This window comes from Aphis gossypii, chromosome 3, assembly GCF_020184175.1.
Source record: "Aphis gossypii isolate Hap1 chromosome 3, ASM2018417v2, whole genome shotgun sequence".
In the NCBI taxonomy this organism is placed as follows: domain Eukaryota; kingdom Metazoa; phylum Arthropoda; class Insecta; order Hemiptera; family Aphididae; genus Aphis; species Aphis gossypii.
In genome coordinates, this window is record NC_065532.1 from 2,385,544 (window position 1) to 2,405,756 (window position 20,213).

At 27.7% G+C, this 20,213-nt stretch overlaps 3 protein-coding genes across 3 annotated transcripts; all 3 read left to right on the forward strand.

The window, feature by feature from the left end:
• Positions 1-8: 8 nt before the first annotated feature.
• LOC114121229 (HEAT repeat-containing protein 1) lies at positions 9-7,261 on the forward strand. The gene is made up of 2 exons (XM_027983464.2): positions 9-211; positions 2,075-7,261. Exon 2 carries the CDS (start codon positions 2,202-2,204, stop codon positions 7,167-7,169), a length of 4,968 nt encoding a protein of 1,655 aa, XP_027839265.2. The 5' UTR covers positions 9-211; positions 2,075-2,201; the 3' UTR covers positions 7,170-7,261.
• A 1,901-nt stretch (positions 7,262-9,162) lies between these two features.
• On the forward strand, positions 9,163-10,993 carry LOC114121235 (splicing factor 3A subunit 3-like). The gene has a single exon (XM_027983475.2). The coding sequence runs from the start codon at positions 9,352-9,354 to the stop codon at positions 10,852-10,854; it is 1,503 nt and encodes a 500-aa protein (XP_027839276.1). The 5' UTR covers positions 9,163-9,351; the 3' UTR covers positions 10,855-10,993.
• Positions 10,994-13,167: 2,174 nt separating this feature from the next.
• LOC114121233 (inositol polyphosphate 5-phosphatase E) lies at positions 13,168-20,107 on the forward strand. Its single transcript, XM_027983473.2, has 8 exons — positions 13,168-14,098; positions 14,185-14,302; positions 14,359-14,581; positions 14,650-14,868; positions 14,934-15,098; positions 16,402-16,569; positions 18,729-18,852; positions 18,921-20,107. Exons 1-8 carry the CDS (start codon positions 13,461-13,463, stop codon positions 19,033-19,035), a joined length of 1,770 nt encoding a protein of 589 aa, XP_027839274.1. The 5' UTR covers positions 13,168-13,460; the 3' UTR covers positions 19,036-20,107.
• Positions 20,108-20,213: the final 106 nt, after the last annotated feature.

Consider the following 20,213-nt stretch of genomic DNA (forward strand, 5'->3'; position numbering starts at 1 on the left):
TTTACACTGACGTTTGCAATAAGTACCATAGTGTTAGAGTACAACTACTGCTACGGTGCTACTACAACTGACAGAAGTCACGTGGTTAATTGTTTGTTTTCCGTGTTTTATTCGCTTACCTATTTGGACTATTGAAGTTAACTTATGTCTTATAGTAATTTAAGTTGTAAGGGTGAATACTAAATTTCAATATTCTAATATTGTTTTACGTGTAAGTATAAATATGTTTATTGTACAATTTTTTAAATCTAGAATCATTTTTAGCTCTATTGAAATTAAAACTACAGGTAAATGTATCGCTTTAGATCACATGAAATTTAAGATTTATAGATGTTATATACCTATGATTCAAATATACTGTTTATTGATTATAATATGTATGAATATTGTCCAGGATTCAACAATTATAATTACATTTAACTTCTCTATATTGTAAATATTATGAATATTTTTACAAATTTTTCTCAATTTCACATTTTAATCATCTTTTTCTTAAAATTTTCATTTTTGATCAATGTCCATTTTATAGTTTAATTTTTATTGCAGAAATAATATCATTACATTAAAATCTTCTTAAATGTGTAAATTAATTTTTAATTGCATTTCAAATACCTATTTAGAAAATTTATTGTTTTGTACTTTTTTTTAATCATGCTAGGTAGTTTTAAGTAATTTCAACTGAAAAATTAATCGTGGTCTTGTTTAGGTTTTTTAAAAGTACTTCTCTGTTATATTAGACTACTTTGTTTTTAACAACATCACAATCCTGTTATCTAAAACTACCAACATTTTATTTACCTGTTTTACAGGACTACGACTATTTTTGCGATTATTACCCAAGACTTCCTCTGTTATCGCGATTACTACAATTATCTGAACAATATCCATACGCTCCGTTCTAGTGTCGCAATTCACAATTGTTATATCTATTATATTATAAGTTTTTGTAGTTTGATGTTTATTGGGGATGACGAAAAGTAGATTGTTTTGCAGTACCTAATTTAGTATAGTAGTCTAGTCCAGCAGTCTTCAACTGTGCTCCACGAGACTAATCCACAGGCACAACTGAATTAAGTACTTATTATATTATTATTTGTTGAATTGTTACAAGTTACATTTATATTATATAAAGTGTGTGTATTAGCAATTTATTAACCTATAATTTCTTATGAGTAGTAAAATTAGTATTTTAAGTTTTTGGGGCTCCATGAATTTTTTTTAGCATCTCAAGGGCTCCATAAAAAAAGTTTGAGAACCACTAGTCTATTCTAATGAAAGTCGTTGTGGTTGCCTTTTATTTAATTTTTATATGAATGAGTGGTCTCTACCTCAAAGTGAAGAGGAAGCAGTAAAATTGCTTTTGAAACACGGAACTTTATACACCCACAGAACATGCAATGTAATAAAAAATGAATGTGTGGATTTACCATTTTTACACCAAGTATGGCTATAGCACCTAGGACATGAACTGTGTAATATACATTACAAATGAATACTGGGTATTTAAATCTTTTTTTTCTTTATATATATATATATATATAATTCAGATGTAGCCGGCCGTCCCCATAATACTTAAGTCTTAGAGATTAAAAAAAAATTAATTAAGAGGACGTTATACATGTGAGTACGACATTCTCTTAATATAAATAAATTAAGGTGGTGTGTGATAATAGGATAGTGTTTAAATTTTGGTAGTCTTAGATAACAGGATTGTGATGTTTCACAAAACAACCACAGTAGTCACGATGACGAAGGACGAAGGTAGTAGTCTTAGGTGATAGTTGCAATTATTGATTTAGTCTCATATAACACGGAAGTACCTTTTTAAATACTCTTAAATAAACATATATTTTTAAAATTGTTAATCATTTTACAATAATGTTTATCTTACTTTTTATCTACCTATTTATTTATTTATTTTATTATCTATTTACCTGTATTTTATTTTACTTTAAAATTATTAATATAAATGTTATTGGCATTTTTACTATTGGACACAAGAAGAAAAATCTACCCATTTTCATTTTTTGTATAAAAGTAATTTCACTAATTTTAAGTGTTTAATTTGTTTCAGATATTTATTAATCAATTTGTAATTCAACTATCCTAGTATCAGCTTTAAATTCAAATTATTTGAATGATTAATTGTGTAAGTTTTTGAAATATTCTCATTTTACAAGACAAATTTATTGATTTTAGTCATGGCATCAACATCTCTTGCAAAACAATTACAAAAATTAAGTGCTCCTCAAACATCAATATTGAGTTTGGGTCACAAAAAAACATCATTGCTTATTCAACCACAAGATATAGGGAATCATGATTTGTCGGCATTTTTTGAAGTTGGCCTGAAAGGTTTTAAAGAACTATGTGGTATCAATACAAAATTTATAAAATTTAAATCATCATTATTTAGCCATTCATGGCAAACTAAGCAAAGAGCAATTTTGAATCTATCTGAAAACCAAAATATTGATTCTTTGATTGAGGAATTTTTATGCTTGTTATCTCCTTATTTTAATTCCAAACCAGCATTATATGCCCTTGAATGGCTAGTACATCGATTTAACATTGAACAATATAATACAGATATTTTACTTGGCTATGCTCTTCCATATGTTTCAACCCAAGTATTTACAAGGTTAATACAAGTAATTCCTCTTAAGAATAACCCTGAAGTTGCAAAAAATTGGTGGTGGTTAACCAGATCTAGAAAAACTGGTGTTCAGATTAATGAACAAAGTTTTATAGCGGAAGCAATCAATGATACAAGATTATTAAAACTCATTTGTTCTATTGTTGTTAAAGTAATTGATGAACATAAAGCTGTTGACGAATTAGTTACAGTTTGGACTAATTTTTATGCCAAACTTTTAGTTGCTGCTTTTACATCGTCCTCTATTTCAAAGAATAACTTAGTAACAATATTTCTCCCATCAATGATTGCTGGACTTGAATCTGATGCACGGCCATTTACCGTTTCTTCTTTAATAGTTATTGGTGTTATGTCTAAGTATATTACATATACAGAAAAATTACGTTCAAGCTTAGTTAAAAAGATTTTAATAGTTAAACATGAACAACTATACTATAATTGTACTTTGTTATTGAGTGTTATTTTTAAATCGTCAAGAAATTCACCAAATGTCAAAGTTCCCAATTCTTGTATTAAGTATATGGCTGAACATTCTAATTTACAGATTGATGCTTTTAAAAAACTTTTAAAATCTGATAAAAGCATATTCTATTTATTAACTGTACGAGATAGCATAATGCTTTCAAAAAAAGAAAAATCTATTAGTTCATTTGCTTCTGATTTAATAAATTTAATAGATTTGAATGATGATAACTATACTATTGAATTAGTAAAATTAATAATGGACTCTTCTAATAATGAACCCTGGTATTTAGAAATAGCTAAGAGTGTCAAAAATAAATACAAAAATTCATGGAAGGATTCGTTCAAGTTGTTACAAAATACTCCTACCATAGATGAAAACAAATTCATAAGTACATTAATGGATGATGATGTAACATCATGTGATGATGAAAAAATGGATGTTGATGTAGTTATTGAAGAACCAAAAGATAATAAAATGGAAATTGAAGATAGTATATTTACTAAACAATATTCAGGTGATGAAGAACGTATTCAAGTTTACTGTGAAAGTTTATGGATTGGAAAGATTAAGATTACACAACTTTGTAATAGTTTTAAATCTTTAATGAACAAAAATGTTTCATTTTTAGTATCATTATCCCCTGGGAACATTGTCATTCCAACTTTATTATGTTGTTTGGCTTCTGATGCACAAAATATTAGAAAAACGACTATGACTTTCCTTAAAAAACTAAATAAAACGTATAAAGATACAAGCTCTCTGTCATATATGTGGTTAATAAAAAATATCATTAATAAACGTCAAAATATCCTAATAGATGGTGATCAAATTCGCCTTGTTTTAATAATTGCTTTACAAGCTGATAACATAGAAGCTAAAACTACTTTAGAAAATCTATTTAAAACCGCATGCAATAATGGTGTATCTTCAGCACTGCGACTAAAAATGTTTGATGTTTTATCAGCACTCAATTCATCAAATGTATGTATTAATGTTATGACCCATGGTCTTGAATTACTACATAAACCACAAATTGACATAGCTGAATCACATATTTTTAAGTTTGCTCTCAACAAGCTTCATCCGAATGTCATAGATTGGCCTAGCATATGGCCTGTATGTGAAAAATATTTGAAAGAAACCACTCCTGTATTAAACTTTGGCTCTGGAAAATTGATATGTCCAGTCACTATTTTTGTTCAAAACTTAACAACAGAAATGTTTAACACAATGTCTGATGATTTAAAATTGAACTTAATAAAAACTCTACTTGATTTACAAGCAAAAGTCGAAGATAATGATATTATAGACTCCATTAAAAGTTTTATTCATGAAGTAAGCTTTGACAGTGTTATGTTCATTTCTCATCTAGAAAAAATGTATGATGATTCACCTAACAGTGTATTATGGAAAAATGGAATTGCTTTATTAGAATTAATTCAAAACAAAAATAGTTTAGAAAATGTTACTAAGTTAACTCCAGTTTTATTTCAAATTCTAAAAAAATGTTTAGAGTTTGAAGATCAGTCTAGCTTACTAGAATACACCAAACAATTGTGTTTGAGTTGTATATTAAATTGCTGTTCGATGACTAAAAGCGAGGCGGAAAAATCTAAAGTTTCTGAACATTTAAATCTTGAATTGATAGTCTCAACCATGCGTTTATCTCCAAATCAACAAACTCAACATCATGCATTAATTCTATTATCAAATTGTGCTCAAATGGTACCAGACCAAATTATTTTACATGTAATGACTATATTTACTTTTATGGGTAATTCTGTTATGCGTCAAGATGACGAGTATACATTTAAAATTACTTGTCAAGTGCTCAATACTATAATTCCTATTTTGTTAAAGGAAGGCCAAGTTGTGACTAGAAAAGCATTATCAGTATTTGCTCGTAGTATTTTGGATATACCAGAGCATAGACGTGGAACATTATTAAGATACCTTGTTCAAGCTTTGAATACCAACAGTTATTTATGGGAACTAATTGTACTTGTACATAAGGAATACATATCTGGTACAATTGATACAAAAAACAAAGTGTCCAGTAATACTATTTGTTTGGACATCTGTGCTGAATGTCCAATAAATGTTTTACTTGATATGTGTAACAATATATTAAATTACTGTAAATTTATTGAACTTAAAAAAGGAGAATCTGATCAAGAAACATTGATTGATATTTCAAACTATTCTGTAAACAAATTGCATAAATTAAAATATTGTTTGGTATCTTTTATAACCAATTTACTGTCATCATATACATTTGTATCCAAAGTTATGTATTGTACATCTAATGATACATTAAAAGAAGGTTTCACAGAAGTAATTAAAAATACCTTATGGTTTGTACAACGTCAAGGTAATAGTAGTTGTTCAAAAAACTTTATGCCTATCAAATATTACAGCATTTTAGACAAAGTAAATGCTTTACTTCCACTTGATATATTTGTTGATGCAATAAATTACATATTAACATTTGTTGACCTCAAATCTACACAACATAGAACTATGGATTTACTGAACAAAAGATTGTTGGAATCTAAATCATTAACTCAATATCAAACATTAAAATTACTTGAACCTTTGTCTGAAATTGTTAACATGTCTAGCTTTAATACAAAAGAAGATTTGAACGTTAAACAAACTGCTCTTATCTCCATTACATTGGTCACCAAATGCTCAAATATTAATGAAAATGTAGATGTATTCAAGGGAATTCTTCAGAAAGTTACAAAATCTGTACAAGATGTATCTGTTGGTCCATTGCTTGGAACATTTGTGTTATGTATTGCAGAGTTGGTTTCTAATTTAAAAACTAAAGCCATCTCAAGTTTTGCATTAATAATACCAACAGTAATATCTGTTCTCCATAAATTGAATGACATCAGTGTTATGGCTGATGGAGCTTTATTACCAAGTATACTAACTGGTTTACTAAGAATAATATCAGAGCTAAAAAATTTTTTGAGTCCTTATTTGGTACCTTTAATCTACGAGTTGTCATTATTATCAGCTACATGTGATGATAGTTCAACAGATGATAATGATAATTATAAATCTATAATAAGAACTAAATTTCAACAATTGGGAGAAAAGTTGTCTGAAATACCGGGAAGAATTTTAGAACCAGTATTAAGTAATACTTTGGTAGAAATTGTTAAAAACCTAAAATTTACTGCATTCCAATATGTGTTGAACATTGCAAAAAATAGTTTTAAAAATTCCATGACTGAGGAATTCACAACATTCTTGTTAAAATCTTTAGATTTTTGTTGTTTTACTCATGAATCTGAAAATATAAAAATGAATATGGTGGAAAGTTCAGTTATATCTGCAATAAGTGAAGTGGCATTAAAATGTTCTGAATCTACATTCCGTACATTCTATCATAAATTAAATGAATGGAAAAATGGTTCAAATAATGAAGTTCGTGTATTAATTTATTTTAAATTATTAAATACTTTATCAAGTGAGCTTAAAGGTTTGTATCTTTTATTTGCTGGAAATTTAATACCAACAGCTAATTTAATATTAACTCAATGTAAATCCAACACTTATATTGAAAAAACATTGCTTATTCAATCAATAGTATCAACATTATCAAATGTTTTCAAGTATGATACAATCAATTTTACAACTAAGGATCGTTTTGAAATAATCATGAACCCATTGGTAGATATTTTGGAAGCAGTAGACTTGGAAAATTACAACAAAGTATGTCAGAATTATGTAATACCATGTATATCTAATTTAATAGCTGCTGTGACAGATGACACCTTATGGAAAGATATAAATTGTCAAATTATGCTTAAAGCTAGACATCGTTTGCCTGAAGTCCGATCTATATGTATTGATGCTACATTAGCTGTAGCAGAAAAATTGGGAGAAAATTTCTTACCATTACTTCCAGATTCAATACCATTTTTAGCAGAACTGATGGAAGATGAACAGGAAGACATTGAACAAAAAACACGAAAAGCTATTCAACAAATGGAAAAATATGTCAACGAGCCAATTGAAAGTTACTTTTGTTAAAACATTGTAAACGTTTAATTTAAAAAAATGTATACACTGTAATATCTATCTATATACATATAATGTGAAATATACTTTATTTACCACACAATTTTTAAACACAAAATTTTTTATCAATCTAGTGTACGGAATAAAATAAACGACAGAAGTGATGTGGGTACTTCATTGGCTTGATCATCATATCTACATTAATATTGTCCTAAAATCCCCTCTCAATAGGAGGTAGGCTAATTAGTAACCACCCCAGTGTAATACTGTAATTATATTTATTACTTGATAATGGGCTTATTCTATCTTCTGAGCTGATTATTAAATCTCAACAAAACAGTATTATAGAAATGTCCATGTGTAAAAATATATCTAAATAATACATGTATGTAAAATTTAATAATCTAATACACAACAAAACTTGTTGATAGTGTTAAGTTTTGCTCTCATTAAATAATTTTCTTTTTTTTTCATACAATACTTCTCACTTCTATGAATTCATATTCAACTAAAGTTTTAATACAATCAACTATCTATATAACTAACTCAGATTCCCAAGAACTATAATATAAAAGTTTGACAGATTGAAAAAAAAATTTAGAAACAAAACTTTTATATAAAAATAGCAAACTAGTTTATTTACCCTATTTATATATTTGCAAATTACTTGTGAAAACTTTCTGATAACATTTTTATAACTTTCTAAAACATTTTACAAAAGGTTTATGTTATGGATCCCAGTTTCAGTTTTGTCATCATTTAGAAGAAAAAAATATATTTCATTGAAGGACGAGGTACGTGCAATCCATAGCGTATTGCGTACAGATAAGAATCTTATAAATCATTATTTTCTACATAAAAATAGAATATACAATAATAAAAAAAAGAAACGAATATGTCTTCTTTAACGATCAGTCCTTATTCTATCTAGTTATTATTAAACTTTTTTCCTACTCATGTCGCATTTAGCAATGTATCAGCAAACGGTTATAAAACTGCAGTTTCGTATTAACCACGAAATTGTACATTTCACAAAATATTAGTGACCGCTGTTGCACAAGGGAAGTGGTGAAGTTATATTATTTTATGACGGTTCAAAGCAGAAAAAAAAAATAAAGGTAAATACTAAATTCTTTTAAATTTTTGGCATTATTCAGTACCATGGAATAATACTTTAAGCCATAATTATTAATTAGGTACTGTTTAGTAAAATATACTAAATTATTTAATTAGGTATATCCTATAGGCTATAGGGCCTAGAATATAGGCTATGGATTAGATATATGTAACAATAGCACATAACAGGGACAGTGGCAAGGGGGTGGGCGACTTGTCACCAAATATTTTAACTGGAGGGTAACCGTAGCTATCAGACTAAGTTAATTACCTAAATAAAATTATTATTTCAACAATTTGTGAACACAAGTATTATTTTAACATAGAAATTTCGACCGCCCGGACAATTATTCTATTACACACGTCATAATCGTTTTAATCGACGATTATTCAATAATCTTGTCACAATAGAAAAATTTCAGGTAATAAGTATTATTATGTAAATTAATGTTATAATTTAAGGAGAAATTCACTTAGATATACAAAGTTATACAGTATTCATCACTGATACATCATATTTTTTTTTTATTGACAAATGCAAAATTATTGTGCTTCGCCTCTAATGCCCTAAGAAAAAAATGCTGGTGCCGTGTCTGGCACATAATAATCGGAGCATTATTAATCTTATATAATAAAACGTGAATAATAGTTCGTTCACTAAGAAAAGAGTGCAATCATAGTAGTAGTAACTAGTAATTATAAAAAAATAGTAAATCACTTAGTAGTAGATCTACCATCTACTTTGTCATGGTATATAGTAGTAACAACTAACAACCCCGGCACCCCGCCGACCATCACAGTGCCACACCAGCACCATAACCAAAAATAAAAAAATGTTAGATTTATAAGTTGTTTACTGTTTAGGTTTTGCTTATCATATTTTTCAGATTTGGAATATTATGTTATCAACTTGGTTAATGTTTGGAAATGTTATTAGTTATTACTATATTAAATACTAAATAGCTGATTCGCCGAGTCTGGAAATAGTAGATTCAATTCTTTCAGTTAATTTTAAATTTTTAAATAGTTGACTCTGCCTCACGTACTTCTTATCCGGACATCCCTAATTAAAAGTGAAATGGACACTTTAATAGAACAGCAACGTCGTTACCACGAAGAACGAGAACGGTTAGTTGATGCTATGGTTAAGGAAATACTGTGGAAAAAATCTACGACCAGAGACGTGATTAATTCTGAACACCGACAAAAATTATTGCTTGATCAATATATGGAAGGAACTAATAAACTAAAAGAGCTTTATGAAGATAAAGACGGTTTACGTAAAGAAGAAATTACATCCATTTCGGGTCCAAATGAGTTTGCTGAATTTTATTTTCGTTTAAAAGGTATTAAAGAATTTCATAAGAAACATCCTAATGAAATATCAGTGCCATTATCAGTTGAGTTTGAAGATTTAAATAACCTCCGCGAGAATCCTTCAGAGGAAATGACAAACATGGTAGATTTCACTGATGAAGAAGGCTATGGAAGATATTTAGATTTACATGAATGCTATGAAAAGTATGTGAATTTAAAAGGAGTTGAAAAGGTTGATTACATTACTTACCTATCCATATTTGATCATTTGTTTGATATTCCTAAAGATCGTAAAAATTCGGAATATAGAAAATATTTAGATATTTTATTGGAATACTTGCATGGTTATTATTTACGAATAAAACCTTTACACGACATTGACAATGAAATGGATACTGTTCGAATTGAGTTTATAAATCAATGGGAAGAAGGTTCTTTTCCAGGTTGGCCGAAAGACACAAGTAGTGCATTGGCTAATGTTGGAGCACACTTAGATCTGTATGCATTTTCTTCTTGGGAAGAATTAGCCTCACTTGGACTGGATCGTTTAAAATCAGCTTTGATGGCATTAGGATTAAAATGTGGTGGAACTCTGGAAGAAAGAGCTCAACGATTATTTTCGACCAAAGGAAAAACTTCATTGGATCCATCTTTGTTAGCCAAAGATAAGCCTGGAAAAATGAACCGCACTAAAGAACAAGAAAGGCAAAAAGAATTAGCAATGCTTGAAGCACAAGTTTATAGGTTCTGTGAACTCTTAGCTGAACAGAGATTAGCTACTAAAGAGAATGTTCAAAGAAGACAAGCTCGAACTGAAGGAGAACGTGATGATTCAGAAAATGAGGCAAGTGCATCAGAGTCTGATGATGAACAAGGAGAAGATATCCCTTATAATCCAAAAAATTTACCTCTTGGTTGGGATGGAAAGCCAATTCCATATTGGTTATATAAGTTACATGGATTAAATATTAGCTATAACTGTGAAATTTGTGGTAATTTTACATATAAGGGTCCCAAAGCATTTCAACGGCACTTTGCTGAATGGAGACACGCACATGGCATGAGATGTTTAGGTATACCAAATACTGCACATTTTGCCAATGTCACACAAATTGAAGATGCACTTGCGCTTTGGGAAAAATTAAAATCATTGAAACATGATGAGCGGTGGCAACCAGAGAATGAGGAAGAATTTGAAGATTCTCAAGGAAATGTGGTCACTAAGAAGACTTATGAAGATCTCAAGCGACAAGGCTTATTGTAGTATTTAAAAACATTAATCATTTTTAATTTTTATAATGTATTGAATATTATAATCTATGAACCATGATTTAATTTTAAATATTATTGAAACTAAAAATAGCATTTCATAAAATATAACCAGAAATTATTCTTTTACAATATTTACTGAATTTTTTATTACAATTAATATTTGGTTCATATGTAATAGTTAAATTATGAGTAGTTAAAATCATTGCTTAAACATAAAACTGTAATTTTTTAATGATGTCTTTTCTCATATTATGTTTTAAAGTATCAAAATTATATAGACCCAATATTCACTTACCCCTAATTTTTGGTGATGCAAATGCACTAAATATGTGTTTGGCGACTTTGAAATTAAGGTTAGGTTAAGTAATAATAGTATAATATTTGATAAATTGCTAACAATAAGCAATATTGAATATAGAAAAAAATGTTTTTAAACTTAATTTCAAGTACTTTGAGTGGGGAGTGTAAGTGATTTTGTATGCAATATTATGTATATTGTAATAACTAATAAGTAATAATAGTCAATTCTTTACTAAATATATCTATGTGGTTTTAGGAAATAAAAGATGAAATATATGACATTGACATAACTATATTGGAATAATTGGAAATATTTTTGATTATAAGGTATATCATATTAATTATCAATACTTAGATAATTATGATTCTTGTGATGAACAATGAATACGGATTTTCGTGTTATAACTTAAAGGTATCGAAGAGATCCAGATGATGATGATGGTTTATAATTTTCTGTTTGGAAATCAGCTAATTATCAATATTTCAATTATTTTACCGTGAAAATCTACAATCATTAGAATAACTATTATTTAAGTTAGTCAATAAAATATGCTCCTCTTCACAGTCCAATGTTTATTATTGAATTAATTAGGCGTAAACAACTAAGTATTCACATACACTAGTGCGTTTTGAAATAAATTTATATCTCACATTGTTAAAAATACAATAAAATCCGTTTAAAAAAATACTTGTGTATAGTAGTAATAATCTTATTTATACAAAACAAAGGTGCTAAATTATATTTAGGAGAAATAATTACTTACTAATTCACAATTTTTCTTTCAATTTTAAATGATTAGAAATAATAATTTCAATCTTATGCTTAATACAGTCAAAACTTAATAACATTTAATTATTTTAACCATAATTTTATAATTGATTCAAAGTTACAATACAGTTATTTATATCCATGACTTTTATTCTAAAACATTGTTCTGCAACATTCCAACATAGCCAGCCCTACTTCTCCATATTCTAATTAATTTTATTGATCAACCAATATGACTAAAAAGATAATTAATTAAATTTAATTTTAATACAATATTGTAAAAATTAGATTTTGTTTATTTTTACCTATTGTAGGGGAGGTTGAGCTGTTACCCATGTATCTATTAGGGCTAGAAAAGAACCATCTGATTCATTAACAAATAATATAACTTATAAATGTAATCCAACATTAAAAGCAAACATTGACCATAATTTCTTCCTAATGGATGTACTAGATCAATGTGACAGCTTAACTATTGATTATACATGATATTCAATTATATTTATACTTAGTATAAAACTATCCACACAAGATAGGTACCTAAAATGTTATTCACCTTAATAATTGGATACTATAATATGTGAATGTGAGATTATGATAACAGAATAATATATTGTAACAACTAGAAACAATTGATAATTAATTTTATAATATAATTAAATTAAACAAGTAGATTTATAAGACGAATTAATTTATCAAAATGAGTTAAATTCCTACCTCTACTCAAAGGTAATGATTGTGAGGAGGCTTAATCCCCCTCCCCCCAGAATGAATGTTTAAAAAAATATTAAACAAGCATGGCTTATTTTGAAATTTAAGCCCCCCTGAAATTCAAACAAATCTCAGTTTGAACCTCTACTATAGGTTATGCTCAGACGCTCAGTACTCAGACTCGAACGTCTTGAACCTGAATCTTAGGTAGTTGATCAGTATCAGATTGTTATAATAATATGTCAACACTCAACTCTCAAAGTACACTGTACGGAGTATACCGGTAGACGGTAGTCCCAAACTTGAAACTATACACTATACAGTAAGTACTCTGGTACTCAGTAGTCACCACGATTTAAGATACCTATACAGATATATAGATTTAAGTAATAAGTGTATCTTAAATCGTGGTAGTCACTAATCAGTAATCAGTACAACTTACTACTGTAGTGTAAAAAGTCTTGCAATCACTGTTTAATAATCACGTTACAGAATTACCGTAACATAGTTCGTGGTTATAAGTTTACAACAAGAAAGCTTATCAGTTTATCAGGAAAAACATAAAATGACAAGTTGACAACCGTCTACGTCCATCAACTTTACCAATGTCTCTAAATGAGCAAATTTTTAATTATGCACGAACAACGATTAGATATAAGTACCTATTTAGTCGTAGCTGAATTTTAGTCATATTGTTAGGATGATTAAATTATGATTACGTTTTAATGTTTTCCTAGTCATTTTACCATAAGTAGTTTTTTCTTTACAGCTGAAAACTGATCTCGACTCTTCTTTTAAACTAACTGTGAGTTATAAACATGAATAAACCCAATATTTCGCCTAAGAAAAAATCGAGCTTGTTAAGTATACTTCACTTAAGAAAAAAAAAACCAACGACACCCGATATTGATACATCAAAACAATCATTTTATCAATTAGATGGTCCATATCGTAATGTTTCTAATCCACTTAATAGAAGTACAAATGTTTCTTTATGTTGTGCAATAACCGAAACAACTAAGACACCATCTGATTTCCAAAATGGAGAAAACTCAAATGAACCTGATGTGTGTTCTTGTGCAGTGGAACCTCATACTTCTCATAAAAGGTCCTTGAGTTTGGGCTTACATTCAACTACCAACGGTGTTAATCCAGAATACAAAGAAACTGAATCAAATGAACTATCATCCCCTTCTTTGGAAAAATGTGAGAGGCTACGGAAAATATTTAGCAATGCACAACATGTTTCTGCTGATAGTATAATTATTCCAAAAACCACTAGTACAAATACAGCAGATTCAAAGCCAATTCGGCCATCATCTACAACTACTTTAACAGCATCTGAATATTTAAAAAAAACTGAAACTAAAAATAACTCAATGGATAGTTTAGCCAGACAGGCTTTATTTGCAGTACAAGTACTACATCTTATTCCCACATCTGATGTTAAAGAACGGTAAAACATATCAATTAAGATTTTGATTTATTTATTTGAATATTTGTATTTGTGTACATAAATGTATTTATTTTATTTTTGTTCAGAAACTATTTGCATGGACGTATTGCAGGAAATTCTTTATTAGGAGCAATGGAATTAGAACGAGTCTTACATAATCGAGAAGTTCGTATTTATGTTGGAACATGGAACATGAATGGCCAAGTAAATAAAATGATTAATAAAATGAATTGTTGTATGTAATTACAATAATTTTATAGGCACCTCCACCGGAACTAAATGAACTATTACTGCCTGATACTGTTCCTCATTTACCAGATATTCTTGCTATTGGTACCCAAGAAAGTTATCCTGATAAGTTTGAGTGGGAAGTAAATATTCAAGAAACTATTGGTCCATCACACATTCTTTTTCATTCTGCTTCATTAGGCACATTACATTTGGCCATTTATATAAGAAGAGATTTAATTTGGTTTTGCTCTGGTTAGAGTTGTTAATTATTCCTATATTTTAAAGAGATTCAAAAATATTAAGTATCTATTTATTTTTAGTCCCCGAAGAGTCAAGTTTTAGTACACGACCAGGAACTGCATTTCGAACAAAAGGTGCTGTTGCAATATCATTTTCTTTATTTGGATCATCGATTTTATTTATAACTTCACATCTTACTGCACATGTAGAAAAAGTTAAAGAACGTTTACAAGATGTGCGTAGAATTATTAAATCTTTAGAACTTCCAAAACTTCTGCCTGTTAAACATAAAACAAAAGGTACATGAATTGTATAAATTTAAGTTATCAATCGTATTAATTAAAATCATTTTTCATGTTTTTAGATGTAACTAATAATTTTGATTATGTCTTTTGGTGCGGAGATTTAAACTTTAGATTGGCCCATTCACGATCTGAGGTAATGAAATGGGTAACACAGCATAGATTTCCTTTAGCTTCACCTATGCATCAAACACTTTCAGATCAACTAAATGACTGTATTTCAAACGGTAAGTCATGTTATGTTAAGTTAATTAATGATTTAATTATTGTATTTATTTAACAAATGTCAACCTAATTTTAAACTTATAATATAAAGTTTAAATTATTGGTAATGTTAGTATAAAAATTATAGACAGACCTAAAGAAGTATTTTGAGTATCAGTAAAGTTAAAGCTATTATCTATAGTTTTCTCCAATACAAAAAATATTATCTGCGTTTATAATAATCCACTCTTATGAACTTTGCATTAAAAAATTAGCAATCAACATTTAAACAATCTAACAAATTTATATAAAATTACAACTGAAAATTTGATTTAATTTTACTTTCAACGGGAAATAGTTTTAAATTTTTTTTCTGCCACTTCACTTAAGCCACCCTAGTAGGTATAATACTTAAGTATTTTAAAAGGGTTTTAACTTTTTAAAATTCCTATCTTAGGTTTGTCTATGATATGTTGTATTAATAGGTTAGTTCCAACACGCGTTCAAACTATCATAGAACTGTCGAAAGCATGCACAGTAGAATTCTCCTGTTCCAACTAGCCTGAAATTTAAATTCAAACTGTCAAACAGTTGTTCCAACACGTTATTAAACCAGTTTTATGACTGGTTATTGAGAGTCAAAACGATCCGCGGATTTTGACTGGACTGGGAGTCCGAGACACTGTTAGCATACATTTATCTATTATCTATTTTGCAATTGTGGACTGCACGATTAAAAATTACTTTTGTGGTGGCAGTCAGAAATGTGTTCCAACAGTAGTCAAAATGTATGATCAGTCCACATTAGCGCATGCGCTGTAAATCAATCGTGGATCAGTTGGCAACTAATCCTAAATTCCATGTTGGAACAAACCTATTATTAAATACAAAAATAAAATATTCCCTATCTTTTATTACTTTTGTATTAAATCATATTCTTGTTGCTAATAATTTTAATAAAAATTTAATTAGAGTAGAAATAAAGTAAATATTTTAATAAAAACCAGTTTCTACAGAAAACTCAACATCATTATTTAACTATTTCTCAAATTAATAACATAGTAACAGCAAGTTCAAGAAGATGTAAAATACATTTTTAATAGTAATTATAGCTAGGACTTAATATTATGTTACATATTTACGTGAACAAATTTCAATTAAAGATATTAAGCTCTAAAATCATTTTAAAGGATTTTAACATGTATTAATGAACTTGCAGTTTTTACTTTTTTTCTATTATGAAAAGGTTCCAATAGTCATTCCATTGTTTGCAATAATCTTTTCAATTAAGAAAAAACAATCATGTTAAATCATTTTTAATTATAGGTTTGGTATTTCGTGGATTTCAAGAAGGCCCACTAACATTTGCACCAACATATAAATATGATCCAGGAACTGAAATGTTTGATACATCTGCTAAACAAAGAACACCTTCATATACAGATAGAATTCTTTATAAATGTGGAAAACAACAGGTTCTACCAAGTCCTTCAGGTAAATGTTATTAAGTTGGTACAATCCTGTGAGAGATTTACAGGTGGGGATAGTGGATTAATATTAGTGATACCCAGATACTTTAACTCTAATAATTTTTCACCTAAAATTGTAAATAACACTAACCTGTGTTAAGCGGCGTCTGAATAATCAAACAATGATTAAAAATATACAATGAACATAACTTTAAATGTCTTATATTATTTAATATTTATTGTATGTATAAGTGTATAACGTATAGATACGTGATAATATATATATATATATATATATATATATATAATAGGTATTATTGAAAGTATGTAATTTAGTTAATTTTAAATTTAAAAATATAAAATTAAAATTATTTTATTTTTCATTTTCGAAGTGTTGATAATCAATACTCTACTGTAATGTTTTCCAAATAATAGGTCATGACATTTTTTTAATAAATATATGAAAATACATTTAGTAGTAAAATTATAAATTAATATTTTATTTGATATCTCTACTCGTATAATAATATTGCAAAGTCCACCTAAAAAAAAAAATATGATTAATAGTATATAATCACTTTTTTTTTTGTTGGGTGCAAGTCGGGTAACCAACAAACAGTAACTTTGTGGGTCGTCATTACAAAAAGATTGGAAAACACTGTTCTTCTGTATATATATATTATAATATAATTATATCCAAACTACATTATATAGTACAATCAGTGATGTAGTTATGGGGGTGGCACTTTCACCCTTTAATTTTTCAGAAGACGAAGATATAATTTTACTCTTCCTCTCCTTCTTTGATATGTCAATTGTAGAAATCTTTAAATTGTTTATAATAAAGAAAAAATACAATATATTTAACATATTATATCTATAAGATAAAATAAAAATTTTCTACCAATTGTATATCATTACATTTATTTCACGATTCTTCTGTTATACAATATTTTTATGTATTGTCAACATTTTCGTATTTTCTGGGTTACAGAAATAACCTTATAAAATATTTCATAAATTATGATTATAGGGATTTTTTTTAATGAATTTTTATGAACTTAATTGTATAAATAAATATTAATACTTACTATTTGTTTTTTAATCATAAAATGATTCCTAAGATTTGTGTAAAAACAAACAATTTGATTATGGTTTCAAATTTGGGGAATAAATTATATCCTCTCTGCTCCTCTCACTTAAAATAAATGTATTTTTTACTTAATAATAACTTGGTTAATTTTTTTTAAAACATTTTTTATTTTTATGGTTAATATTAATTATTATTTTTTAGCTCAAAATGTATTTTTTTTCTACTACAATATATTTGAATACATGACATTTTGATCACATTTTTTCAAAAACTAGACTTTTAGCCTCTACATTTTCGACCAGACCAACCCCACCTGAATAATAGGGCCAGGTGTGACGGGTTCTTCCCTATATTTAAAACTTCTGGAGAATATAATCACCTACCATATACAACTATTAAATGTACTTTATTACCTTCCTCCTAATCTTTGGAGGGCTCTTGAAGTATATATTTGAAAATTTGAATATTTGAACCTTACCTGATTCGCAACTGTATACGCTATGGTTTAATGAGGTAACATAAATAAAAAAAAAACATTAGTTACACAAATTCAAATAAATACAGCTATGATAATCTCATAAAAAAAGGAGACTCAGTTGTTGCTTAAAGAATTCGGTGTTGCTGATATAGCTGTTGTGCATGCAGTGATGAAAAACACAACAAGATTATACCGACCAGAATGGCTGACGACTTAATCAAAGACCTCTGCGTTTCCAAGAAACTAGCTTTTTCCTTAGTGACAGAGAGCATTATTTTCCTGACCATCCGCTGTTTTCGGCAGCACACAAGAAAGTCATAGGTCTTGCATTCTATTTTCACAAATATGTGTGAGTTTCTACATGACTTTACAATGTGAATCATCCCTTCCTTTCATCAGTAATAAAAGATTTATATTGAAAAGAACTACTTCTATCTATGTATGACAACTTGATTTTTATTTATTTATTTATTATGTTAGCATATCATTACAGTATTTCACTAATTAATAGATTAAAATAATTAATTTTTATATTATTTGTCTATTTTTAAAAAAAATGTTGTATCAATAATGATAATTTTTTATTGTATTATAAAAAAATACATTTTTGCAGGATCCACATGTACTTCATCTAGTATTGAATGTTTAACTTACTGTTCAGTTCCATCAGTGTGTACTTCTGATCATAAACCAGTTTGGGGTCTTTACAAGTGTTCCATTCGACCGGGTATTGATACGTAAGAATTAAAACATCTTTAAAAATTGATTGTGTTTTTGTATTTAATTATGTATGGATATATTTCAGTATGCCTTTAGCTGCTGGTCAATTTAATCGTGAAGTTTACTTGGAAGCAATCAAAAGACGAGCAGCAAGTATGGATAAACGTGTTGGAACCTCTGCTGTTTGCAATGTACAATAACAAAAAATCTATTAAGCCTAAAAATGGGCAAAAAGTGATAAAATCTTCTTAAAAGGGTACTAAATTTTAGTTTGTAGAATGATATCTAAAGGGGGATCAAATAACTAATCATTTGTATTAATCAAAAATGATAAAATATTAAGAAGTTAAATGACATATAAATAACGCACTAAAAGACTGCATTTAAAAGATAAAATGATCAGCTACATTAAATTTGCTTGACTGTCTGTGGTGCTTTCATTTTAATAATGTTTTGTAATTATTTTTTTTTGAAGTTTTATAGATATTTTAACTCTTACCAAAGTAATTTTGTCTAGTCAAAATAAATTGTAATTTTAAGCGCAATTTTTAATGCCACTTACCACTTATTATAATTCTTGTCTTGCTATTATTTTAATTTTTACCTATTTATTTTACTACACCTCCTAGTCTTAAACCTTTATGTAATTTTTGTTTAACCACAATTTATACTGTTAAAGTTTTTGTTTTTTTTTTTAATTTTTATTGTTATTATATTAATACAGTCAATTTAGTATTCCTTTTTAATTCTGTTACTATTGAGACAAAGAAAATAAATCTATTAAAATATAAAAATAACTACTATAAAATATTTATTATTGTATACTTTTTTTATTGCAGTTTAAATGTATTGTTTTATAATATATTAGTAGTTTATGGTTTAATAACCATATTTATTATTAACATAAACTAACTATAATATCACAGATATTTTCATTATTATTATCTATGTAAAAGTAGACCACATTTTAATTACTGTGATATTTATGGAATAGCTCCAGTGAAGTTAGTATAAATAATTATAATCTTAGTTATTTTGTTTATTATTTTTGTGATTTTAATATTATGACAAGTATGGATTTCAGACTTTTATGATGAATATTTTAAGTATTTTAATATTTTTCATTTATTTTATATCCTTTTTTTGTACCTACTTTTTTTTTAAATATAGTTTTTTTATTATTTTTTAATCCTCAATAATTAAACATATGTACTATAATTTATTAATCAATCATACTTTAAAGAAAATGTAGCAATTTTTAACTTAAATGCTATACATTAATTTTTGTTTATTATTTTTTAAATCCTGATTAATGTTCATGCTGTGTATTTTAAATTTATCATTATACTAAATAATATAAAAATAATATTTATTTTTT

Bases quoted from the DNA above. Each gene is read 5' to 3' on its own strand.
- LOC114121235 (XM_027983475.2), top strand. From the start codon at position 9,352: ATGGACACTTTAATAGAACAGCAACGTCGTTACCACGAAGAACGAGAA.
- LOC114121233 (XM_027983473.2), top strand. From the start codon at position 13,461: ATGAATAAACCCAATATTTCGCCTAAGAAAAAATCGAGCTTGTTAAGT. The intron at 14,869-14,933 runs GTACATGAATTG...TCATGTTTTTAG, and splicing joins TGTTAAACATAAAACAAAAG to ATGTAACTAATAATTTTGAT. The intron at 16,570-18,728 runs GTAAATGTTATT...ACATTTTTGCAG, and splicing joins GGTTCTACCAAGTCCTTCAG to GATCCACATGTACTTCATCT.
- LOC114121229 (XM_027983464.2), top strand. From the start codon at position 2,202: ATGGCATCAACATCTCTTGCAAAACAATTACAAAAATTAAGTGCTCCT.